Here is a 27,003-nt window from a genome sequence, read left to right as displayed (position 1 = left end):
AGTATAAGAAACTAGGCTCCAATAAAGAACACAAAATAAGAAGGCACAAAACAAGCATATAGTTGCTCCAAATTGAAAATCTCAGCCAGGCACTGGCAGCTCATTCTAGAATTGTAGCACCAGGGCAGCCTAAGCAGAAGAGTCTGAGAGATCTCCCATCTGCACAGACGGAGCTACACTTGGTGGGGCACATCTGTGATCCCAGCAACAATGGGAAGCCTTAAGTGGTCAGCTCACAGTCCAGGGATATGGCTGGACAGAAAGGAGGCCCTCTCCTAAAAACAGCCAGCACAAATCCGGGCCAAAGGTATGGATCAGTGGTAGTGCACCAGCCTAGCATGAGTGAGGCCTAAGTTCTACGGAGGAAGAAAGAAAAGAAGGAAGGGAGGAAGGAAGTTAGGAGGGAGGAGAAAATAAGTCTGGCAGTGATTACACTGAAGTAGTATACCGAAGGAATATTTGAAGTAATTTAAATTGAAGATAGTCAATGGTTGATTCTAAAATACAATGAACCACCAGAGGGTGCCAGCGGTTCATGCCTGTAATCCTACCTATTCTGCAGGCTGAGAGCTAAGGATTAAGGTTCGAAGCCAGCCCAAGCAGGAAAGTTAATGAGACACTTACCTCCAAGTAATCACTGGCAAAGCCAGAAATGGCACTGCGAATTAAGTGGTAGAGTGCTAACCTTGAGCAAAACGAGTCAATAGACAGCGCCCAGGCCAAGTTTACACCCCGGGACCAGCTAAATAAAGTAAATATTATACAATGGAATTGTCTGACATTGAGTCATTTTCCACACTGGATCTTACAGATAAAATTTATGTATAATAAACTTCAGAAAAATTAGGGTTTGAAAATAAGCTGTTGGAATAATCCCTCTTTTTAGTGAAATATAGAATTGTGGGTCTTTTTTTTTTTTTCATCCAAGACGGGATTTGAACTGGGTAGGATTCATTCATTGGCTGGTAGTCTACCACCTGAGTGAGCCACACCTCAAAACCCCTATGCCTTCAATATAGAATAAGAACATGTGTGAAATCTTAGGCCTTCATTGGAACTATCTTACATAGAAATGAAACTTTATATTCACTTTCTATGTTTGAGCAAAGATAATTTCTGCAAACTTCTATAGGAAAGTATGGACTTAGTTTGTTTTCTGTTGCTGACATAACCAGGAGCTGTTGGCTCATGCCTGTAATCCTACTCAGGAGCCTGAGATCTGAGGATTCCGGTTCAAAGCCAGCCAAGGCAGAAAAATTCATGAGACTCTCATCTCCAATTAACCAGCAAAAAGCTAGGCTGGGGTATGGCTCCTAGTACAGTGCCAGCTTTAAGAAAAAAAAAAAGCCAAGAATGTGAGGGCCTGAGTTCAAGCCTCAGCACCAGCAAAACAAAACAAAAAACCCAAAATCAAAAAACTATCTAAGATCTGGGCTGGAGCTCAAGTGGTAGAGTGCCTACCTAGTAAATATGAGGCTGAGTTTAAATTCCAGTAGTGCCAAAAACAAAAATGTAAGACCTGGCTAACCAAACTGACAAGCACTTAACCTAAAAGCTGCAAAATTAGCAGTTACTGAGCTTGCATTAGCCTATCCTCAAAGGAAAGTGGCTTTTCATGTTCCTTTGGGAACATTCAACTCAGCCACCACCATAGTAATGCTATGACAGTGTCTCAATGGTGGTAGTGGCTCAAGCCTGGAATCCTAGGACAGAGGTTCAAATTCAGCCAGGCAGAAAAGTCTGTGAGACTCTCACCTCCAATAAATCATCATAAAGCCTGAAGTGGGGCAATGAAAGGGAAGAAGGGTAAGCAAATGTAACCATGATATTAAGTATATACTATGTAGAAGATGACCTATGTAACTTGTGGGCAGGGAATAGAGAGGAAAACTGGGGGAAAGCAAAGGAAGGAGGTGACATTGTCCAAAGAAATGTACTCATTATTTGACTTATGAAATGGTAAGCCTTCTGTACACCTTAATAACAAAACTGTATTTTTTAAAAGGGGGGGCTGGAAATGTGGCTTAGTGATAGAGGGCTTGCCTTACATGCGTGAAATCCCAGGTTTGATTCCTCAATACCACACAAATAGAGAAATTTGGAAGTGGTGCTATGGCTCAAGTAGGAAAGAGCTAGCCTTGAGCAAAAACACTCAGATACAGCATCCAAGTCCTGAGTTCAAGCCCTTATAACTAGCATGCACACATGTGCATGTACATGTGTACACACACACACACACACAAATGACTCACAGCGAGTGTTCAAAGCTCAGGTGGTCTGGTTAGTTCTGGCATCTCTGAGCTCCCATTTTCTGACTGTCCTACATGGAATGTTGGGCCATATTGGAATGAAGGTCAAGTTTTCCTTTTATGTGAGGAAAGTAGAATTAGGGACCAGTACTACTGACACTAGGGTTGAGTCATGGGCTGTTAGGGACAAGCACAAATAAGGAGAACAGAGGCTCTCTGGATAGGAGTTGCTTGTGCTTATACCATTCACTACTAGGAAACTGAGGCAGGGAGTCGATTGGCCCACTCCATAATGTATTATGCAAAGCAGCAAGACCTTCTGTGGAATCGTATTCCCACTGGCCAGTCCTCCTGATTAGCCAGCTCAAACCTTCACTCTTCTTCCAATAACTATCAGTGAGTTGATATCAGTGTGGGCAAGTGTGGGAGTTCCAATCCATGAGACAAATGGTATCAGCCTCCCAGGTACCGTCCCATCAATTATTCTAATTAGGCGGTGCTTACCTAAGGGTCTGCATATCGTGCCAGAACCTCTGCCTCCTCCATTGCTAATCCCAGAACCTGTGATTTACCACTCATCTTCTTCTTGAACTTAAATGTGCTGTTGGGTGCCTTGATATTCTATCCTGACTCCCTGCATCTGAGGTTGTATTTTAAATAGGAAAAAAAAAAAAAGCGCCAACTCTTTTGTACCACTACTTAAAGAAAATAATATTAATAATAAAAATTTTTAAAAATTTTAATCAAGCCAGGTGTCAGTGTAATCCTACTCAAGAGGCTGAGATCTGAGGATCTCTCGGCCCTCCTACTCACCAACTTTATCCACAACTTGAGTTTCTCTTCCTCTGAGCATCCATGCTGAAATAAAGGACAGTTTGTAAGTCTAGAGGTAGATCTTCATGGTCCAGCCAATCAGGAGAGCTTTGTTCTCTTGACAAAGTAATTTTTTTTAATTCCCTAATCTTGGGCAGGAATCCAGGCCTGGGTGCTATTCCTGTGCTTTTTTGCTTAGGTTAGCATTAGTGGTTACTTAGAAAAAAGAATCTCACAGACTTTCTTGTTCAGCTGGCTTTGAACTGTGATCTTGAGATCTCAGCCTCTTGAGTAGCTAGTATCATCGCTGTGAGCCAACGGACACCCAACACAAACTGATTAAGACAGCTACTGCTGTAACTAACTGTGAGGACAAGCAAAACCTTGCTCATGCAAAACTATTTCTACTTCTTTGTCACTGACATCTGGAATTTACCCCACCCCACTGGAGCCATGAAGGAAGACCAAGCTTAACACTGTGAGAACGGAACTTCCTCCAGCTTAAGACTCCTATTATCCAGCATCCTGGCCTAAAGATGACAGAATTGCTCTTTTGTCTTAAATAGTGGTACAATGGCGGTTTCACTTCCACAAGTCCGATTATGAGTACAATGCATCTTGATCAACATCACCCCTGCCATCATTTGTTTCGGCACTAGGAACTTTGCTCCTAAAACTGTGTATGACTGTTAAAATAATTCAGACACATACATTTGCAAAAATTAAACATTTATTGAGCACATGTTTGTTTAGTAACAGCAACACATTCTTTCTCCAGAAAAGATGAGTCAAATCCCTTTAAACTGAAGGAATAATTCTCTGTTCTTCCCAGGTTAGACCCAAATCTACATTTTTATACTCTGTAATAACTTTCAAATAATACATACACACACAAAATAACTGAAGGAACAGACTCACATTATTCCAAAATCAAAATAGTTTAAGGTAACAAGCAGTTAAAGGGCATGTCACAGTGTACACAACCCCGTCGGCAGCTTTAGAACTACTGCTACTCGAAATATTTAACTGTTTATGCAAAACACCTGTAACCTTTTCCAGTTTCAGATTTTTATTATCTCCTTCACAGATCCTGTTATAGCATCTATCAAAACCTATGGGTCCAGCTCTGAAATACTGTCATCACATAATGCCTGTGTGCTCTGTTAAATTCTTAATGGATAACATTTTCTGCAACAGTATAAGCCCTGGATTGTTTCTGCACAAAACAATATTCCAGTACGTCCTGAAGAGACCCCATACAAAGGTTGAAAACAGCTACTGTCCATCACATTTGGGTTTATGCTTTAAAATGCTCTGTACACAGTTGCATTATCTTAACCAATTTTTTTTTGGGGGGGGGCGGTGCTGGTTTTGGGGCTTGAACTCCAGGCCTCAGTACTGTTCCTGAGCTTCTTTTGCTCAAGGCTAGCACTCTACCACCTGAGCCACAGCTCTCCTTCAAGCTTTTTGGTGGTTAACTGGAGATAGAGTCTCATGGACTTTCCTCCTAGGGCTGGGTTCAAGCAGTAATCCTCAGAACTCAGCCTCCTGAGTAGCTAGGATTGTAGGCATGAGCCACATGCCCGGCTTAACCAACTTTTAAAGGGACTCGCTATGGTATTGTATCTCACACATCCCAACTGCATATATGAACTAAATATAATCCAAGGCTCCATACTGGTTCTTAAGTTTCATAGTAAAATGTCCAGACACAGACCCTTCAAACAGTATTCACAGTACTGGTAGTGACAGAAATTGTTAGCAAGGATTATTTTTGTTTGAAAATTTAGGATTACAGAAAATGCTAAAGCAATGATCGCCTTAGAAAGGTTGGGGGAGTGGCTCAAGTAGTAGAGTGCTTGCCTAGCGTGCACAGGCCCTGAGTTCAACGGGCCACCAAACAAAGGGAAAGAAATCTCATCAGACACTTAGAACTTAATAGATATGAGGTGACAGGTTTTCTAACACAAGTATGACATTGATCTGTGACTGTCCATTGTCCAGATCAACATGCTATTCAGTTTTCTCCTACTTCTGTAATTGCTTGTTATTTGAATGACACATATACAGTTCTAGTATCTAATCTCGCTCTTGTCTCTTCTTTTCTTTTTATGCTTTTTTTTTTTCAAGACAGGGTTTTGGCCTTGAACCCCAAATCTTCCTGTCTCAGCTTCTCAAGTACTGGGATTACAGGTGTGCACCACTACATCCAGCTTTCTTTCTAATTCTTGTAACAGTTTCTAGTTTCTGTCTTAAGTTTATGCAATTTAGTTTTTAAAAACTTATTTTTAATGTCCAACTAAGAAACACCAAACATCAAAACAGTTCTGTCTTTAACAGGCAAATTGGTTGCTTTGGCAATGTATAAAACAATAACTATTATAGTATAAATCATTTTAATCTACTTTTATTAAATATTCAAATGCAATAAGGCAATTATTACTTTAAGAAGTTTAAAACTGAGTTTAATAAATGGATAACTGGCCCCACACCTGACGTATTACACCCCTGCTTTTCTTCTCTACTCTATGAAACCAACATCGTTTTGAAGAAGTGGTCTCTCTGAAATCATCTCAAAGAGGTTCTGATCGCAACTACAGTATTACTTTCAATATAAGCATCCAAAAACAAAACAAAAAAACAAAAAAGCAAATGAACAGTATCTTCTGTGGCTTTCCTTTCATGTGTCTACCATCAACTTTTGTATCCAGTCTTGACAGCACAGCCCAAAGCATCCCTACTAAGAGCAAGCACACACCATCTACTGTGCCGTCTGCCACTGGAGGGGGCAATGATTCCCAAACCCTACTTCCTGTCAGGACCATTTGGGAAACAGAGTTGCAGGCTCCCCCTCAGATCTAATGAAGTAATCTTCTTCCCAGGAACATGTGGTCAGTCTTACATAACCTAACATTTGGAATGACTAAAGGACAATGTTATCAGAGAGTAGGATCCAAAAAAAAGACAAAAGACAAAATGTGGGGTTGTTGTTGTCCTAAATGATCAGTGAGTAGGGTGACTGGAAACATGCCTAGTCTAGTGGTGGTGGACCCAGCAAAGCCAGCTCTGTTACCCACTGCATGAAAGCCAGCACCTTTCTGGCGCTGAGCAGCGGGCAGGCAGATGTCGGCCTAGAGAAGGCACACACCACTTCTCCATCTCTGCTTCTCCATTTTCTCACCTTCTTTTCATCTTTCCTCTTACTCTTACTTCTGCCGTCCTCCCATTGTCCTCTCTCCTCTCCTCATCTCACTTCCTCTCTTTTCCTTCTTGAGTTATTATTCATGTACACCATTCTTTTCTTCTCTACTTTCTCTTCCTTGGAAACTCTCCCTTACCTAACAGAAGCAAATTCATTCTGGAGCTCTACGTCAGGAAGCATTCAGCCAGAGGACACTGACCACCAAGGCAAATGAGAACCTCAGCGGCAGCACGGCTGTGGCAGGACGAACCTCACGGAGGATTTTCCAGTCCCTTTCCTCTGCTGAGTCAAATCTTCTGATGGGGTTTGAAGGGCACACCAACTGTGCTTAAAAACCTAAGGCACGGAGAAGGTTACGTGACATGCCTGAGGTCTCTAACCAAGAGAAGAATCCAGATCTGGTTCACAATCTGGTCTTCCTGTGGCTACACCCATACCTGACCAAAGGCAAAACGAAGAGGCCAGGAGTGGGCCAGTGTTGTTCCAGGCTCTAGGGTGTCCAGAGATAACTTAATGACCACGTAGTTACCATATATATGCATATATATATGAAATACTCTTCATAAAATTATATATTTTCTTAAAATATAAATCGAGATTCTCCCAATTCTTTTAAGATGACTACTTCATACAAATAAAGTCTGACTACATTTTAAAATCTTTCCACTTTGGCAATACTATAGCCCAGAGATAGTTCCGAGGTCAGAATTGTTCTAACACACAAAGAATATAATTTATATAAAATGCATAGGCACGTTATGTTCTATGAAAGACTACTTACACTGAAAAAGCATGCAATATATTGTTATTTAACCTTAACTCTGGAAATTGCATTTCTGAAGACTTCACAAGGAAATTACCTTGTCTAAAGATAAAATTCAGGAAATTCACTATTAAGAAACATTCTGTTGATAACATTAATCTTATGTAAAACAGTAGACAGCCTTTACCATAACCTGATTTATGATAAAATGATCATTAGCTCGAGTCTGAAGAGACCAGAGGGGTCTTTTGGCTCATCTACAATGTACATGGTGGGACAGTATGAACTGACCTACAATACAAAGGAGACTGCAGCATTTAGCCCTGTGACTAAAGCATGGACACTACCATCAATGCAATCACGTCAGAGCAGAGTCTCATCACTGACTGAGAAAATTAAATCTTTGGGATCTTATGGTCATAAATTTGTAACTTGCCACTAACACCAATTGACTCCTCTAATTTCAACAAATGTGGCATCCTAACTTCAATGTTAACTTTGGTTAAAAAAATAATAATCCATGATTCCCAAACCAGTTGATATCAAAATTATCTAAGCTTATTTTAAAAACCATAATCATCACGTGCTTGCATTTGCACCCTGATTCTATAAACCATCTATGTGATATTTGAAACAAGCAAGGAAATTTGTGTCAAGGACTGGCTATCAAAAGGAGTCAACCTACTGTTGCTACTTTTATCCTCATGAATACCAATGAAGTATTCACACCAGTGAAATAACATGATGTCTGAGGTTTTAAGGTATTTCTTTAAAAAAAAAAAAAAGGGGGGGAACAAGGGATGGAGGAGGAAGAAGAGAAGGCAGCAAATATAGTAAGAAACTGGGTATTGGTTAAATTTTATTTATTATTTTTGCAGTGCTGGCGTTTGAACCCAGGGCCTTAAGCATGTTAGGCAAGCACTCTACAACTGAGCTACACCCTCAATCCACTCTTATGTAATTTTGTATTTCTTCCTCTTCCCATCTCTCCTTTGGACTCCTTCCTAGACAAAGTATACTGTACCTCCAAAGGGTGAAGCTCAGGCCATCTATTTTTTTAGCAAGCTATTTACAGTCTTACATAGCCAGGCAGAGGTTATTGTCATTCATGGACCATTTGAATGAATACGTATGTGTGTGTATGTATGTACTTAAAGTTTTTAGGCTTCTCACTTTTTGCTCACAAGTGACACCATAAGGATTCTCATTTTCTACTGAGCAAACTAAATTTCAACAGTTCTTACTTCACTAAAACACTGTGCCAAGAGTATACAGCTCTTGATTCCTAATCTACCTGTTTTAAGAATAGTAAGCTGGTTATTAACTTCTCTTTTGGTGGGGGAAAGGGTATCAACTTCTACTTCACCTTTTTAAAGCTTCTCTCAGTCTGTCTCTGGTTGAAACACACAGGACAGTGCCATGCTCTCATCACTTCATCCTGTATACTCCATGCTCACACTGGGTACTGGGTCTCACAAAGCCAGATGTTACAGTGTTCACATGACTGATATTTTACTTCATGATTCCCTCTTGTCCAGTTAAGCATTAAATAGCCAAGATGGAATAAGAAGGCAACCATGCAGAACTGGTAAGCCATGTGCCCTAGCGTACATGCTAAGTAGTCAGAATGTAGAACTATCGCAGGTTAAGAATGGCAATACAGGTAATCCTTTTCTCATCTTCAAGATGTAAAAAACTTGTCTTTAGGGAAGAGAGCCAGGTGCTGGTGGCTCATACTCGTAAACCTAGCTACTCAGGAGGCTGAGATCTAAGGATGGTGGTTCCCATGCCAGCCTGGGCAAGAAAATCTGAGAGACTCTTATCTCCAATAAACTACTCAAAAGAGCCAGAAGTGGCACTGTAACTCAAGAGGAAGAGTACTTGCCTCGAGCAAAAGAAGCTCAGGGATAGCGCCCAGGCCTAGAGTTCAAGCCCCGAGACCAACAACAACAAAAAAACACCTAAGAAGGTATGCACACTACCCTAATAAAAACAACTATAATTCTGTGTAAAAGACTTCTTGATCCAAGTATCCACTGAAGATGTCTAACTTGAAGTAAAGCTCTATATATTTGCTTCTTCAAAAAATGTCTTGTAAAGCCATTTTGAGGTAGAAGAAAAGTCTAAATGGACCTCTTTTTTCTATGCTGGCAAAATTAAACTTTCTGGTCACAGAAGTACTTAGCTATGCTTTTGGTCCATTGCATTTCCCATTCCCACTAGGGCTTCTCACTTTATTATCAACACAGTGTAGTTTGCTTCCAGAATGCCCAGCAAATTTTTAAATTTTTTCACTTATAGTGATTTAGAAACAAAGTCCCAAAATATCCTAGAGCTGTGTTTTGGCAAGACAGTTTGACACAAACAAAATGAAAACATTGTATTTCTCAACACACACACACACACACACACACACACACACACACACACGTATGCCTCAAAGTGTTTACCTGTTTCTTTTCTCATACAGCTCAATTTTTTTTTAATGTGCAGCTTACTTAAAATCTAAAAATAAATTTAAACACGATTGTCACAAAAATATCGTAGAAGAGAGATGAAATGTATAAGGGTACACATAGATTGTCAATGGTTACATTGGTTATATCACATTTCTTGAAAACAGAACTTTTCTGCTCCTGTAAACAACTTTTTCCCACATGTGTAAAGTGAGGTTAGTGCTGACATCATTATTGCTATACTCACAGTTTGAATGTCTCCATTGTGTATGAGGTACATTTTCTCCATCCATACACACACACCGCTCTTACTCACTCAAGAGTAGGAGCCCACACAGCTACAGGCTACAACCACTCAATGTTTTCAACACTGGAATGACAGGAAGTCATGCTACAAATATCAGAGATCGAATGTCTTCTGGTTGGAGACCCAGATTCTTCATTACATGAATAGACTGCTCTGTTAACTTCTTCAGGAAAATAAGATTACTCAGAAGATAAACAATCTCATGCTAAATACTTCATCCAAGAATACTCCTTCCATTTGTCCTCTGACACTTTACTGTTTTAGCCTCTGAATTTAGCAGCCACCAGAGTCACCTTTCCTCTCCAGGTCTGTCATAGCGTTCTCTTATGCTCTTCGCTAGTTGTTTGATAAACACTCTGTAAATTTTCCCACAGTAGGTATGCACTGTCTTCTGTAGTTCCAGTTCTAAAGGCTCTAATAAGGAACGAACATCATCATCTTCAAAGGAACACTAGAGAAAGAAAACAAAAAGGCAAAGAAACATATAAAAATTACCTAAATGATTTCTTCAATCAGTTTAGTATTAACGATCTCCATTTAATATCTAAAAATAACATGCTCAAAAAAATCACAATTTGAAGATAGCTTGGGTAGAAAAGTCTGTGAGACTCTTATCTCCAATTAACTATCATTAAAAAAAAAAAAAAACTCCAGAAGTGGAGGTATGGCTCAAGTGGTAGAGCCCTAGCCTTAAGCAAAAAAGCTAAGTACCTCACACAGACAGGCCACTTAACTTCAAAGTCAGTGGAAAATGCTAAATCACAAAAGAAACTCATAATCTGAAACTGAGAGTTGCAAGGGACCCTCTGGGATACTTCCTGCAGATACTTTGCAGGAAGCCAGTCTTCCAAGAGTGCCAGATGCCCGTGGCAAATGCCTATAACCCTAGTTACTCAGGAGGCTGAGATCTGAGGATCATGGTTTAAAGCCAACCCGGGCAGTAAAGTCTGTGAGTCTTTTATCTCCAAATAACCACCAAAAAAGCTGGATGTGGAGCTGTGGCTCAAGTGATAGAGTGCTAGACTTGAACAAAAAAGCTCAGAGACACCACCGAGGCCCTGAGTTCAAACCTGAGGACTGGTACATACACACAGACAGGTACATGGAGTCTCTTGATATGAGATGTTTTCTGAGATAAAAACAAAACCAATTCTCAAGAAGTAGGCCTCCAAACATCATCATTCTCCTATCCTCACCTCCTAAATGATGAGATTACAGGCATGTGCCACCCTACTCTGGTATGAGATCTTTCTCTTTTAAAACACTACAAGAACAAACTTGCATGCTTTGTTGGAGGCTGTGCCTTTACCTGACTGCTCCTTTCCTTTGGGACCTGGTATTCATCAGCCTGACAACTGGGGCAGAGGTCAACTCCTCAGACAAGCCATTCTCACACAGTTCATTGTCACACAAACCTTTTGGAAGGTCATACTTTATAACTAAGGCTGTTAGTTAAAACTGGGAGTAAGTAAATTGTAAGGCTGTGATGATCACAATTAGGCACTCAGGAATTTTCAAACAGCTGAAGCTGTATGAAAAATACAGAACAGCAGTTCAGCATCCAGCAAAACCTGAGTGTTGAACACATACACATACACAAACACACAGAGGTACTATGGTAGAGAATATTCAAGGCTCCTTTGCAAAGACAGCTATGCAAATATAAGCAGAGTATGAAGTAAAACAAAATAACACAGGAACACAAGGAAACATAGTAATTCAGAATGAAATACATGAAGCAGAAAATACCCTACAGAGCCATAAAATGTTGTTCTGTTTTTAATTTGTAGTTTTTTAACTTAATATTTTTATTTACTGAGCAACTAATATTTAACCAATATGTATAGACTGCAAAAACTGATTTGCTGACAAAAATCGCTATGCATTTTAAAGATAGCTTACATCCTTTGTAATTCATACCATTTATTGTATTCTCTGATTATGACTAAGTTTCTTCTGAAAACTGAATAAATAGCCGTGTTTGAATGCAATTCTTTAAAAAATTACACTTCTCATTGAATTATAGATAAGAATATAAACCAAGAGCATCATAAAAGACTGATTAAATTCATTAAGCTGAAAAATGAATAGATATAAGCTGTAGTTAATATAGACCCAAAACAAACACCAAAAATCATTAATTCAGTATTTGAAACCATTTTAAAAATAAGTTCTATTGTTTTAAAATCAAGTACAATTAATCACCTTAAAACTTACTCAGATTTTAAAAGGCATGTAATTCTAAGCCAAAACAGGGAGAAAAATCAAATAAAATCAGAAATACTTCACTAATAACAGATATTTTAAAATGCTCAAAAAGAAACAATCTCATTTTTATAGGAACGCATTTCTTTTCTATCCTGCAGTCTCAGAACCCCAAAAGTACTTTTCTTCATTTTTATCACCTCTGAAAACCCCTAATAAAGCAACATTAAAATATGATATTAATTTCTGAAGGCATACAAGGCCTGTTACATTAAAATGAAAATCAACATAAATGTGTAATTCTTCAGTGAGTATAGTTATATCATGATAACCTGATTTACTTAATAACTTTATCTGTCAAGTTTATAAGACAAGAAACTTAGCAATTATTCCACAAAAATATCAGCCTACAATGCTGAGTATTTCTGGTCTACTGCTGAGTCGAGAAACCCTGATCTTGGGAGAAAACAATTCCTTCTCAAGGTGGGCCATCCCATCAACATAGTTTATCTTCCACTTCCATTCCAGCCACCAAAACCTTCATCTCTCCCTTGACAATGCCAGGTCTCTCTTTGGACCTTTGCCCGGCCTCGAAACCTTTCTCTCAGTCCAACTAGCTCACTCATCTAGCAAATGCTTAGTCATTCTTTGGGCCCATTTCAAATAGCACCCTTCCAACAGGGCTTTCCCTAACCTGTCAAGGCAAATCTTCAAAACTCTTTTTCTAGTGAAGTCTCTCTCATAATCACTTACAGTGTCTTTATTTGTACTGCTCTCAATGAGACTATACTGTATACTAGTTCCAGGTTTTCATTAGCAAAAAATGTCAACCCAGCAGAGGAGTCATCAGCTCTTCTAACCCCAAACCCTTAGGCCAAACTAACATTTCTATTGTGTTTACTCTTCACATCTACTAACATTAAGCAATCTAGCTGAAGAGAGTACATGTGAGTGGCCCTATATGCTTCTCGCTGGACAGCAATGAATTAACTGACTGCTCCTTGGATTTGTCCTAAGTCAGGGCCAGAAACAGTCAAAGCTCTGGTTCAAGTGTCCATCTAGAGGTTTTGAGGTGTAATTATTCGCCCTATTAACTGACTGTAATCATACAAAAATTTTCTTGTAAAAACAAGGAGAGAACAGACACTAGGGCGAGGAGAGAGGAGCAATGTAATTGTTTCTAAAATCATTACAAAGTAAATGCTTAAAAGAGAAAGATTTCAGCTGGGCGCTGGTGGCTCACACCTGTAATCGTAGGTACTCAGAAGGCTGAGATCTGAGGATCATGCTTCAAAGCCAGCCCAGGCAGGAAAGTCCATGAGACCCTTATCTCCAATTAACCACCAGAAAAACCCTAAGTGGCACTGTGGCTCAAAGTGATAGAGCACTAGCCTTGAGGCTCACGGACAGTGCCCAGGCCCAGAGTTCAAGCCCCACAACCAACCAAAAGAGAGAGAGAGAGGGTGGGGGGGAGAGGGAGAGGGAGAGGGAGAGGGAGAGAGATTTCACAACAGAGTAGGGTGGAACATGCCTGTAATCTCATCATTTAGGAGGTGAAAACAGGAGAATCATGTTAGGGCCAGCTAGGGCTATACAAGAAAACATTCTCTCAAAACAAAGAGAAAGCCCTATTTATAAGTACAATAAATGAACAAACAAAATACTTAAATTTAAGACATGTCCAAAACATATAAGAAAGCTGTAAAACATGTCTAAAAGCCGTTTTTTCTCCATTACAATATCTCGGCATCATTATTTTAGTCTGTTTTCTGCTGCTTTAATAAATACATATAGGTAGTTTATAAAGAAGAGGATTATTAGCTCACAGCCCTCAAAATCCAATATGTTCCAGTACGTGGTAGGCTTCTAGGGCAGAAAGTGGAAGAGAAGCAGGCACATGCCCAAGAGGGCCTAGAGGAGGTGCCCAGCTCACTTTGTAACAGCCTACTCTCAATAACTATCTATTCCCAATGGAACTCTATGAATCCCTTTATGGGAATGAAACCCCTTCACCTTAATTTCTTCTCAGAAGTCCTACTACCTGTTAAATTTAACAATTAACTTTCCACATGAGGACCAGGATTTGAACTCAGCCTCATCCACTCTCAACTTGCTTCCCCATAGCTGGTGGTCTACCACTTGAATCCCTCCTCCAACCTGGCTTTTTGCTGACTAATGTTTTAGAGACTGACTCTCACAGACTTGTCTGCCTGGGCTGGCCTCAAAACATGATCTTCTAGGGCTGGGAAGGTGGCTCAGTGGTAGAGTGCTTGCCTTGCATGCCTGAGGCCCTGGGTTCGATTCCTCAGCACCACATAAGCAAAAAGAAAAAAAAAAAAAAAAAAACATGATCTTCTAGGTCTCAGCCTCCTGTGTGCCATGAGCAACTGACTCCAAGAGGAGTTTTCTTTCTTTCTTTTTTTTTTTGGTAGGTCCTGGGGCTTGAACTCTGAGCCTGGGCACTGTCCCTCACCTCTTCAGCTCAAGGCAAGTTCTCTTTTGGTTTTCCAGTGTTTTATTGGAGATAAGAGTCTCATAGACTTTCCTGCCCAGGCTGGCTTTGAACTGCAATCTCAGATCTCAGGCTCCTGAGTAGCTAGGATTACAGGCGTGAGCCACGGGTACCCGGCTCAACATGAGTTTTCATGGAGATAAAGTACATCCAGCCCATGATATTAGTCCCTGACTTAATATGAATTAAAATAAAAAAAAAAAAATAAAATTATCAAGATGATTTTTACAACACATTCAAGGAAATACACAATAGCTAGGATATTACTAAAAAGGATAAGCCATAAAGAGGGAATGGCCCTACCAGATATTAAAACATAAAAGAAAGCCGTTACAACTAGCATTGTAACAACCAATGGGAAAAACAGAAAATGCAGAAATTACTCCTGGGTAAATGACTCACATTTATAATCCTAGCAACTAAGAAGTAAAGATCACTTTGAGAAAGAACCAACTGAGAATACAAGACTTAGTAGAGAAGTTTTGATAAGAAGCAGAGGGTTTACATGATTTTAGACTATCCCCACCCACTGCTTACTACATAAAAGGGCAAACTAGATGAAATTCTTTGCATTATTTTTGCAAACCCTCCACAAACTTGCAAGGTTTTTCAAATAAAAAGTTCCTCCACAGTATGGAAGACATAACATCACATATGGATGATCAGAAGCAGGCTAAACTGAACTAATCAAAAGAAAAGAGGCCAAAATAAAAAATACAAAACAAAAAAGAAAGAAAGAGAGAGAGAGAGAGAGAGAGAAAGAAAGAAAAAGAAAGAAAGAAAGAAAAGAAAAGAAAGAAAGAAAGAAAGGAAGAAAGAAAGAAGGAAGGAAAAGAGGTAGAGATGGTAACAGATTTTAAGTACCAATATTACATTTTCTGAGCTTAGTATCTATATTGTGACTGATAAGAGAATGCTGTTATTTTTACAAAACCCACCAAAGCATTTAGGGATAAAAGTAATGCACGCAACAACAAATAATTCAGAAGAATATACAATGTAGAAAGAGAACAATAAAGCCAACAGGGCAAACTGTTAGTGACTGATGAAACTAAGTAAAAGATTTGTAGAAATTCTTTGCATTATTTTTGCAAACCCTCCATAAGCTTGCAAGGCTTTTCAAATAAAAAGTTAGAAAAAGAAAAAAAAAAGGCAAGCTTACATTTCTTAGGGCTTCATAAACAGCTCTGAACGCTGGCTGCTTCTCATCATGGTAGACACCCCTGTTCCCATGAAGAATGGAGATTCCTCCTTCCTCGGCTTCCAGACAATTGCTCCCATATATACAGTGATCCGGTCGATAATTCCAGTGACACGGAAAAACAAAAAGGCTTTCTACATGAAGAAAAATCAAACAATGAAGCACCTATTCCTAATTCTAGAAAACTTAACACTTTGTAAAATTGTAATGTATAAATATAGCTTTGTCAGAATAAGACTTTACTTAATTAAGACAGTAGAAAATATTCCCTGGCTTTACATTTTTTCTAACTAAATCATTATTTGAGGGAAGACTTACTCTGTCTCAAATGTAAATAAATAGTGACGATCATCAGTATAAGCCAAGTCAAATGAATGAGTCTTTCTTTCTGACTAATTATTGTCTATGATTGTTTCTACAAATGCCAAGGACAAAAGGAATTTACATGATTACCTGGATTATGAAAAAACATGATATTCAATAGGTCTTGATCACCCCAGGTGATGTTTAGCTTGTATTTTTTAAGCAGTGGCATAAGTATGTCTCCCCATTGTAGCCGTACAGTTGTCATATCATTCTGTTGATAAAAACATCCAAGAGTCTCAGAATTTCAAGTTCACATTCCTCTCTTAACAAACCTCACAGAAGCACAAGAAGAAATGTAAACTCCTTTTGTTATTTAGAATACTAAAAGTGAAAAGCATAATACATAACAAAAGAGCCAGGCACTAGTGCCTCACACAAACAATCCTAGCTACTCAGGAGGCCGAGATTCTGCCCAGGCAGAAAGTCTGTGAGTCTCTTGTCTCCAATTAACCACCAGAAAACCTGAGTGGAGCTGTGGATCAAAGTGGTAGAGCAAAACATCTCAAGGACAGAGCACAGGCCCTGTGTTCAAGCCCCCTGACTGACCAAAAAAAAAAAAAAAAAAAAAGGATAACAAAGAATCTGAAGCTACATTTAATAGCGAAAAAGCTACGAGGCAACAAAGAAAGGGAAAGTAGCAATTGGTGCTACATCTTCATTTTAAGATGTATTTTGAGAACATGAGACAATCTTAGTACAGTGTGTTACTATAATTTTCTATTGTCTCATTATTATTGTTAATATTCTCCTGGTCCCAATTACAAACTGAACTCAGCTCTGCCTGTAGTTTGGTATGCCCCAAACTTCCAGGTATCCACTTAGGGGTCTTGGTTATCAATCCTCTTCTTATTCCTCATAAAATCAGTAATGCACAAAAAAAAAACGATTATAAAGTTTAGAGATTACTTCAACCCCTACATCTCTATCAGTAGCTAACTTAAAACATGCCACAGGGATGGGAAGGTGGCTCAGTGGGGTACAGTGCATGCATGAGGCCTTGGGTTCCATTCCTCAGCATCACATAAGCAGAAAAAGCCAGAAGTGGTGCTGTGGCTCAAGTGGTAAAGCTAGCCTTGAAGAGCCTGAAGAGCTGAAGGACAGTTCCCAGGCCTAGTGTTCAAGCCCCAGGACCGGCAAAAATAAATAAATAAAAAGCAAAAACCACAAACAAAAGGATAAGAGGAGAGGCAAAAACTACTGAGGTATTTAAGAATGGCATATAGTTCAAAAAGCTAAGTAAAAAAGTAGAATAAACTATACAGACAGTTATATAGCTATTTTTTAACTTTTAAAATCCAAATGGTGTTAAATTATCTCTATGGTTTTATGCAACACTAAACTCATAATTCTACAAATTTCCATGCAGTTATTGAGAAATATTATTTCTTAGTAGATAATCTTATAGCACCATCTTCTGGTATAATATTACCAAGCATAGTCTAATAATCAGAAAATAAGAAAATCATGTTAGGCTGGTTTTTACTTGGTCAAACTTTTATGACCTATGCAATGTTAAAATTTAGAATGCAATAACAAACTAAAGAATTGTTAAGCAAGAATAGCTATTACTTAACACTCGTAACACAATCAATTCTGGAAGAAAAAACTGAATTTAAACCAAGATTTGCAAAGGTTCAAAAAATGAGTTTATTAAAACAAGGTTCACCTAGTCATTAGGATGCAAGGGCCGCAGGAATGCTAATACTCAGCGACGGTGGCTACATGTGGCTACCCCTCAACCATTTAGCCCTTCTAAATGGTGAGGATTTAAGCAGGTATGTAGGGGAATTTTAATTACTATTATAATTATGTAAATTCTGATCTACCACACAAAAAATATAACAAATACAGACTCCTAGGACATAGTATCCCTTAATGTCTAATATACTTTTAATAGACATTCGGAAATGCACACTGAAGAGAAAGCCAACAGTAGGTGTTTGCCCAGGAGTCACATTTGTTTTTATCTACTGTTTACAATCTGTCTGTTAAGTTTCCAGATCTGTACTAAATACTTTAGATGGATGACTTCCAAATTAATTTGGTTAAATTAAATCAGCTTTCTATTTTTTCAGTTGAGAAAGTTGACAATGAGAGCTAACTAGATGGTCAGCAGTTAAGCATTTTGCAGGAGGCAAAGCTACACATAAGCCAGTCTGACCATCACCCCAATCAATGCCTTCCAACTGACCACATCCAGGTAATCCCATGGTAGATAGTAAAGCATAGCGACAAATTCAGAATGCAATCAGTGAATTTACTGTCACTTCCACTGACCCCGCAGTTTGAAAGATTACAAACAAGATCATTTTAAGTTAACTTCCAACACAGCATTATAAGAGCCAACATCGATATGTGCAAGCCTGTCTTAACTCACTTAGTCCTCACTGAATCATCAAAACTTGAAAACAGCCAGGTGCTGGTGGCTCACGCCTGTAATCCTAGCTACTCAGGAGGCTGAGATCTGAGGATCACGGTTCAAAGCCAGCCCTGGCAGGAGAGACCGTGAGACTCCTATCTCCAATAAACCACCAGAAAACCGGAAGTGGTGCTGTAGCTCAAGTGGTAGAGCGCTCGCCTTGAGCTGAAGAGCTGAGGGACAGCGCCCAGGCCCAGAGTTCAAGCCCCACGACCGACAAAAAAAAAACAACTTGAAAACATTACTATTGCTATCATTCCACTTTACAGATGTACAAAATTAAGCCTGCTTATAGCCCAAGCCTATCCAAGTTCACTGAACTACCAAAAAGGTAAGGCAGGTACGGTTGGAAGCAGACCAACAGGCTGGAAAATCTACAGTCTGATCCATGGGTCTGCTGTCCTAAGACAGTGCATAATTTAGACTCAACTATCCTGTGTGTGTGTGACTACTTCTTGCAGTAATACCCCAGAGGGGTGAGGCTCACTACTTGTGCAGATTTCACTTCCTGGCTGTGATGCCATTTGGTTTGAGCTATGCTAATGAGTTGCAAAGAGAATACTATAAACACGCTTTTCTTCACATAAAATTCTGAATAATTTAGCCTAAACTTTAACAGAACACCAAATTGAAAAGCAATTTCAAGAAGAGAAACAATAACCTACTACTTCTACCTAGCAACTCACCTTGAAATACTTCCTTCTCATTCGAGTCATGTTCATCAACATGACCCCAGAGTTCACTCCAGTTTTCCCATAGTATGGGTGTCTAGCAAAGCGATTGTACCATCCTATTCGAGGCTCCTCATGTTCTGGTGCCATTGCAGCAATTTGTGTGGAATTAAATTTCTTCAGTAAAGACCAAATATCATCAACAGGTCGTAAGAAGAGGATATCAGTGTCAACATACAATAGGGAGTCAACTTCTTTCAGGATTAACTATGAGGAGAGAAGATAATTCAAACATTACTCCTAGTTTAATAAAAAAACCAAAATACACTTTACTCACAAACAAGACCAGCAATACTAACAGTTAGGAGAATCAGAGCATTATCTTCAAAGATCAGGAAGGAAGCATTTTACATAATGGATAATAACGTTTAAGAGTGGATTGGGGGGTGGGGCTGGGAAGTTGGCTCAGTGGTAGAGAGCTTGCCTCGCATGCATGAGGCCCTGGGTTCAATTGCTCAGCACCACATAGGCAGAAAAAAGCCAGAAGTGACGTTGTGGCTCAAGTGGTAGAGTGCTAGCATTGAGCTGAAGAGCTGAGGGACAGCGCCCAGGCCCAGAGTTCAGGCCCCACAACCAGGGAGGGGGAGAGAGGAGGTGGATTCCTATCTTGAACACTAATTTCCTGAGATAAATGAAGAGTTAGGCCAACACTAAGGAAGACTTTCTGAACTTGTTCCCTCAGCCTATAATACTGGCACTTTTCCAGCACCAACTAGTAAGTAGAAGAGCTAAACTGGAACCCAAATCACAGGTTGTAAATGTGTAGAGAAATCCACATTTGGCAACAGTAGAGTGACTTGTCATAGGTGAAATCTGGCCACATAGCACTTTTTAAATCTTTAAATTTTTAGCATTTAACATTTAATATCTGGATAATTTTTTTATTCTGCCTTATCCACAAACTCCAGAATCAGACTCCTGTGAACTTACATTTGATTAGGCTCACCTAAACTTTTTTTTTTTTTGGTGCTTGTCCAGGGCTTGAACTCAGGGACTGAATACTATCCTTGAGCTTTTGTGCTTTTATCATTTGAATCACTTCTTGCTTTTTGGTGGCTAACTGGAGATAAGAGTCTCAAGGACTAGCAGGACACCAGTAGCTCATGCCTGTAATCCTAGCTACTCAGGAGGATGATATCTGAGCATTGAGATTTGAAGCCAGAAAAGTCCCTGTGAGATTATTATCACCAATTAACCACTCAAAAACCAGAGTGGCACTACATGTAGCTCAAGTGATAGAGCTGGCTTTGAGCACAAATAGGCTCAAGGACAGCACCTAGACCCAGAATTCAAGGCCCACAACCAATTAAAAAAAAAAAAAAGACGAGTGTCAAGGGCTTTTCTGTCCCACTGACTTCAAACCCTGATCCTCAGATCTTAGCCTCCTGAGAAGCTAGGATTGTAAGTGTGAGCCACTGGTTCCTTGCTTATACCTAAACTTTTCTAGTTAAGAATACAATGAGAACAAAAGCTTCATTCTTGATCTGCTAGTTTTTCTAACCTTTATTATTGCTTTCTACAGCAGAAAGAAGACTTAAGAAAGATCCTAGGACAAATTTTTTTTTGTCAGTTGTGGGGCCTGAACTATGGGCCTCTGGGTGCTGTCCCTCAGCTCTTCAGCTCAAGGCTAGCGCGCCACCACTTGAGCCACAGGGCCACTTCCGGCTTTTTCTGCTTATGTGGTGCTGAGGAATGGAACCCAGGGCCTCATGCATGCAAGACAAGCACTCTACCACTGAGCCACCTTCCCAGACCATATGACACAAGGTTTTAAGCATAGCATCAAAGATGCTGTTAAGGCAGATTTTGCTATCAAAGTTACAACTAAAGGTACTTGATATTTTGGAGTCAGTAAACTACATTCTTACTATGTATGCTAAGATTACCTTGAATCCTCTTAACAATAATTGAAAATGTTTCTACATAGTTCATACTCTTTCTAGGAACTTATGTTCTTTTAAAATCAGCATTTCTACTACCATCATAAGAATTTATTGTTTTAACTGACAATAGAATAAAATTTTTAAATGTCATAGTTGTTTGAACAACTATGAATTTTTAAGTTATGAGTGAAATCAACTCAAAATGGAAGAAATAGCCTTGTTTCTGATAATTAGGACCATTTTTGAAAAATGGATTATCGGTGCTGTGAAAGTGGCTCAGTGGTAGAGTGCTTGCCTTGCCTGCATGAGGCCCTGAGTTCAACTCCTCAGCACCACATAGCAGAAAAAGCTGAAGTGGCTCTGTGGCTCAAGAGGTAGAGTGCTAGCCTTGAGTTGAAATGCTGAAAGACAGCACCTATACCCAGAGTTCAGGTCCCATGACTGACAAAAATAAAAAATAAAAATAAATAAAAGGATTATCACCAGAAACTACCACCAAAGAAGAGTTGCTATTTTTCCTGTAAGTTCATATATTTTAGATTCTGGGTACACATTCAGGTATCATTTAAAAATGTTAATGGGCTTGGCCTAACATACAAATGTTATTTAATTATGCAGTTTACCTAAGTTCCCAAGAAATCCATGCAGTCTGTAACTTGAAAGTGATACTACTTACTACCCACTATACTTATGCAGAAGGAGACAGGCTCCATCCACATCTGACCACCACCCCCTCCTAGTGATAAAATAGCTCACAGCAACTGAATTTAGTTAAAATGGAAGAAGGATTATTTTCAACACAAATTATTTTAAAATGTTCCTTTTTGTTTATATGGTCCTGCAGGGTCAAACCCAGGACTTCACACACACCAGGGTAGTATTCCCTCCCTTACTCCCTTCCTTCTCTCTTCCTTTCTTTTTCTTCCCTCTTTTCCTTCCTTTTTATTCCCTCCTTCCTATCTTTATCTTTACTCTCCTACTCCCCTCTCCTTTCCTTTCCATTCTTCCCCCCTTCCCCCCCACCAGAACTAGAGATTAAACCCAAAGCTCTGTGCATGCTAGGAAGCACACTACCAATCTAGCTATACCACCAACCTTTCTGGGTTTGTCAACTGGTTTTGAGATCGGGTCTCTCTAACTGGCTGGGCAGGCCTCAAACTTGCAATCCTCCTGGCTCTGCCTTCTTAGTTGCTAGAATTACAGGAATACACCATCATGCCTGAACAAAATTTGCATTTTTAACATGCTTCCATTATAGTTTTAATTTGTTCTATAATTTTGTTGTTGTTGTTTGGTCTCAGGGCTTGAACTCTGGGCCTAGGTGCTGTCCCTCAGCTCTTCAGCTCAAGGCAAGAGCTCTACCAGTTGAGCCACAGTGCCACTTTCAGTCTTCTGGTGGTTGATTGGAAATAAGAGTTTCATGGACTTTCCTGCCTGGGCTGGCTTTGAACTGCGATCCTCAGATCTCAGCTTCCTGAGTAGCTAGGATTACAGGCATGAGCCACTAGCACCCAGCTGTTCTATAATTTTTTTACTCATACATAAAAGGAAAATAGTATGTGTTTCTATGTATCTATTTATCTAGGTTTATATGTAACTTTTCAAAAATTCATCTGCATAAAAGTTTCAAATTAAGAAGAAAATCAGAAACAAAAACCATGGGGTTGAGCTTAGGGGGGGGACAAAAACTTACTGGCAAGAATAACCTCTGGGAAGCACATGGTTTAAAGAGTTTTTTCCACTCTGCTGCATTCTCATTCGGAAAGGTAATGGAATACAATGTGTAATTAAATCTTTGTAGAAATGACCAGTTGTTGAGCTAAAAAATTAAAAATTAAAATTAAAAAGCTTGTTTCATTGTTAATTTTCACTGTAATAGAAACCAAGTTATGGCACAGAAAAATTGAAATAAAGGTCACACATATATTCTATGTTATACAGTTAAAAGAAAGATTCTTTTCCATCATTTTCTTTGTTTACATTCAAAATCTAAAATCCATTGTAATATCCCAGAAAGACTTTACTACAGACATGTAGGACACAGTGGAAGTTCTCAACCAAAGACTAATAATTTTATTTTTCCTCCCAACTTATAAATCACTTAGAGCTCCTTTCAATACCAACTTTAAATGAAATCTTTGACATTTTTTACTTAGCAATATTGCTGTATTTGGAAAATAAAAGGATGTTCTTCCAAATACTTCCCATTTCATCAAAAAGCAAATCCAAATATCTCCACATTGATTAGTCAAAGTCTAAACTTAAAAGCATAGTATAGAAATCTGGGAGCCAGTGGCTCATGCCTATAATCCTTGCTATTCAGGAAGCCGAGATCTGAGGATTGTGGTTCGAAGCCAGCCCAGGCAGTAAAGTCTATGAGACTCTTGGTCGGTCGTGAGGCTTGAACCCTAATCCTGGGCACTGTCCCTGAGCTCTTCAGCTCAAGACTAGCATTCTACCACTTGAACCACAGCACCAGTTACAAGTCTGTGAGATTCATATCTCCAATTATCCACCAAAAAAAGCAGAAGTAGAGTTGTGACTCAAATAGTAAAGTGCTTGCCTTGACCAAAAAAGTTCAGGGATAGTATCAAAACTAGTACACACACACACACACACACACACACACACACACACACACACACATACACACGTGTCCACACACACACACACACACACACACACACACGTGTCCGCATAGAAAAATAAGTGAATAGGGCTGGGAAGGTGGCTCAGTGGTAGAGCGCTTGCCTTGCATGCATGAGGCCCTGGGTTCGATTCCTCAGCACCACATAAGCAAAAAGAAAAAAGCCGGAAGTCACGCTGTGGCTCAAGTGGTAGAGCGCTAGCCTTGAGCTGAAGAGCTGAGGGACAGGGCCCAGGCCCAGAGTTCAGGCCCTACAACCGGACCCAAAAAAAAAAAAAAAAGAAAAGAAAACTAGGTCAGTAGCATCATCTTTATCACTATTTCAAAACACAAGGTAATGAGATCTCAGGTCAATTCTTTCTCTTTTTTTTTTTTTTTTTTTGTTGGTCATGGGGCTTGAACTCTGGCCTTTGAGCTAGTACTCTACCACTTGAGCCACAGCACCACTTCCAGTTTTGGGGTTTTTGGTTTTTTTTTTCTGAGTGGTTTATTGGAGATAAGAGTTTCACGGACTTTCCTGCCTGGGCTGGCTTTGAACCAGGATCCTCAGATCTCAGCCTCCTGAGTAGCTAGGATTACAGGCATGAGCCACCCATGCTGGCTCAATTCTTTCTTTAAAGGTAAATTCCCAGTATCTGATCTGATGTTTTGTCGTTGGTAAGATTACAAAGCTGCCCTGATTGAAATGTGTATTTTTTTCACAATACACCTAAATTTATCAGAAGGTGTATTCACAGTAATGTCATGTTGGACAATGAATTAGAAGCCTCATGTTGAAATGGCTTAGCAATATAACTTGCTCTGCCTACTTTTATGTGAGAGAGAAATAAAGTCTCATAACCACGTTTCAATCAAGGCTTCCTGGAACTAATCAGTAAAATCTTGATGCTTCACAATAGACTTTAAGTTGCTTCTTTTTGTTCAAAAAGATTTCTTCCTCTTACACTCTATGTCTAGATGCACATGGAAGTGGTTACAAGAATAATCTCCAATCTAGAAAAGCAGTTACATTATAGTTTTGTTGAATGAAGGAACAAAATAACAGTTGATTATAGTGTAATAATATTCAATTCCACAACCTTGACTAAATCTCAAATACTCACTCTCTCTTTAAAGCTATCATGTAGTTGATCTTCAGCGAAAATGTGGAACTGTAGAGGTTTGATACTGAAAATTATAGCAGACTTCAACATGGTCATAGTTTCTTCCAGTCTTTCTCCGCAGGCCACAACGGCAAGGTGCATCTTCTCCACAGGCTGTGTTTTCATGCTATACCTAACAGGAAAGAAAGACACATTTTCCAGCTGTTTCAGCATGTCTACAAATACATCGTTATTTTTACTACATGCAAAAATACAAGTTTAAAACTTCTATTGAAAAGGCCAAGAAACATCAAACAAAGCAATAAATGAGGAATCAATTATTCTTACACACACAAACACATATGTGGTGTGTGTGTGGTATGTTGGTTGGCGTGGGAACTTGAACATAAAAGTCTCACATTTTTTCTGCTCAAAGCTGGTCTCTACCACTTGAGCCACATCCCCACTTCCATCTTTCTGTTGCTTAACTGGAGAGAATCATCTCTCAGCTTTGTCACTCTGCATTTCTTGGATCTCAGCCTCCTGATAAATGGGATTATAGATTCGAGCCACCAGCACCAGGCTCAATCAAATCTATGTTTTCCATCAATCTTGTTCCTGTCCTAGAACTCCAGAATATAAACTACTTTCACAATTTGCCTAAGGATATGTAAACAGCTGCATTGTAGCCACAGAGAAGTTAACTCATTGGCCATACTAGATGCCTTAAGCCCACCCACGGATTACTATGAAGGAAGGCAGTCACAATTCTGTCCACAATACTGCAGTATTACACCCAGTCTTAAATTATGCTGACAAGAAATTTCTTCATGTAACTTTGTTCAATGGCAAACACTCAGTTCCACATACCAAGTGAATGGCAGGATGTAAGCATCTCTAAAGGATCTGGAACACTATCGGAACACTAATATGTTTGGAGAGCAGGACTTCCTAGTGCCAGGCCTAGCCTATCCACAACTAACAGCAGCAGTGTGAAACACCAGACTTAAGGGGCAGTCACAACTCTGTACAACTGCTGTGCCACCTCCTTCACTCCTCTGAGAAGCAGCAGCTCAGGTCTTCTTAAGCTCTCCAGGCCTTTCATTGGCAGAAGCAGGAACTCCTCCCTGTTTATTCCCTCCTCTGCCCTTCACTTCGGTGAAGGGAACCTTATCAGAGGAGGGGATTACCTATGCTTTTATATCTAGGACAAGGAGACATTAACTTGGTTCATCTATGATCCGAGAGAATCATAAAAACACAAGTTAAAAATAAGGAAATTTGGGGCTGGGGAAGGTGGCTCAGTGATAGAGTGCTTGCCTTGCACGCATGAGGCCCTGGGTTCGATTCCTCAGCACCACATAAGCAGAAAAAGCCAGAAGTGGTGCTATGGCTCAAGTGGTAGAATGTTAGGCTTGAGCTGAAGAGCTGAGGGACAGCACCTAGGCCCAGAATTCAGGCCCCACGATCAGAAAAAAAAAAAAAAAAAGGAAATATAGGCATACCGCTCTACAAAAGTCTTGGCAATTCCTCTTCTAGTAAATGTCTCCAGATCCCACTTCTCATATAAAGACTATCATTAAAATATCTAGCACTCTGGAAGGTGGGGCAGGAAAGAATGATACTTATAGGGGGGACCTAAGCTACTACATACATATCAAGACCCTATCTCTACTAAAATGGTTTAAAACTCATGATTTGAGAATTTCTCATAGGCTGTGCTGCTAGACTGTACTAGACTGTACCACAATATCAAGAGGCAAAACAATACTTTAAAAGTAAGCCAAGCGGTTACATAGTTCTGCTCAAAATTCTAGACACATAAAGAATAATAAATGTTAAGGAAAAAAGCAAAATATTCCTCAAGGGAAGGAAAAATCCTCTAAAATCAGTCCCAGGGCCAGATTTCTCCAAGGCCCCTCAGTGAAGGCTGTTTAGCCACACTGCCTGCATTCTGCAGTGATGAAGCACTGTGCTGCCCACTGCACTATGCTGGCTTCTCTGCAGTGTCTCTGCAGCAGAGCAGCATATATGGTACACACTCCAACATACCTCAATTGACAGAACAAAATACACTCTGAAAACACCTCTGCCCACCAACCTGTCCCTACACACCAGGGACAGAAAAAATCAGTTGGAACCAAAAAGAAATCTAAAGTCTACTGTA

General features: G+C 39.6%; 1 protein-coding gene across 2 annotated transcripts in view; it reads right to left on the bottom strand.

Annotated features, from left to right (window-relative positions):
* Positions 1-8,946: 8,946 nt before the first annotated feature.
* Gxylt1 (glucoside xylosyltransferase 1) overlaps positions 8,947-27,003 on the bottom strand; it is a 32,515-nt gene continuing 14,458 nt past the window's right edge. For both annotated transcript variants that reach the window (XM_042677687.1, XM_042677689.1), the window contains 6 exons: positions 24,858-25,029; positions 22,801-22,926; positions 19,180-19,431; positions 16,162-16,285; positions 15,670-15,842; positions 8,947-10,241 (listed from right to left, as the gene is read on the bottom strand). In XM_042677687.1, coding sequence (XP_042533621.1) covers positions 10,080-10,241; positions 15,670-15,842; positions 16,162-16,285; positions 19,180-19,431; positions 22,801-22,926; positions 24,858-25,029 — 1,009 coding nt within the window. In that variant the 3' untranslated portion in view covers positions 8,947-10,079. The remainder of the gene's footprint in view (positions 10,242-15,669; positions 15,843-16,161; positions 16,286-19,179; positions 19,432-22,800; positions 22,927-24,857; positions 25,030-27,003) is intronic.

The sequence above is a fragment of the Dipodomys spectabilis genome, unplaced genomic scaffold, assembly GCF_019054845.1.
Source record: "Dipodomys spectabilis isolate Male_0828 unplaced genomic scaffold, ASM1905484v1 ptg000039l, whole genome shotgun sequence".
Taxonomy (NCBI): Eukaryota; Metazoa; Chordata; class Mammalia; order Rodentia; family Heteromyidae; genus Dipodomys; species Dipodomys spectabilis.
This window is presented reverse-complemented; position numbering and strand designations above follow the sequence as displayed.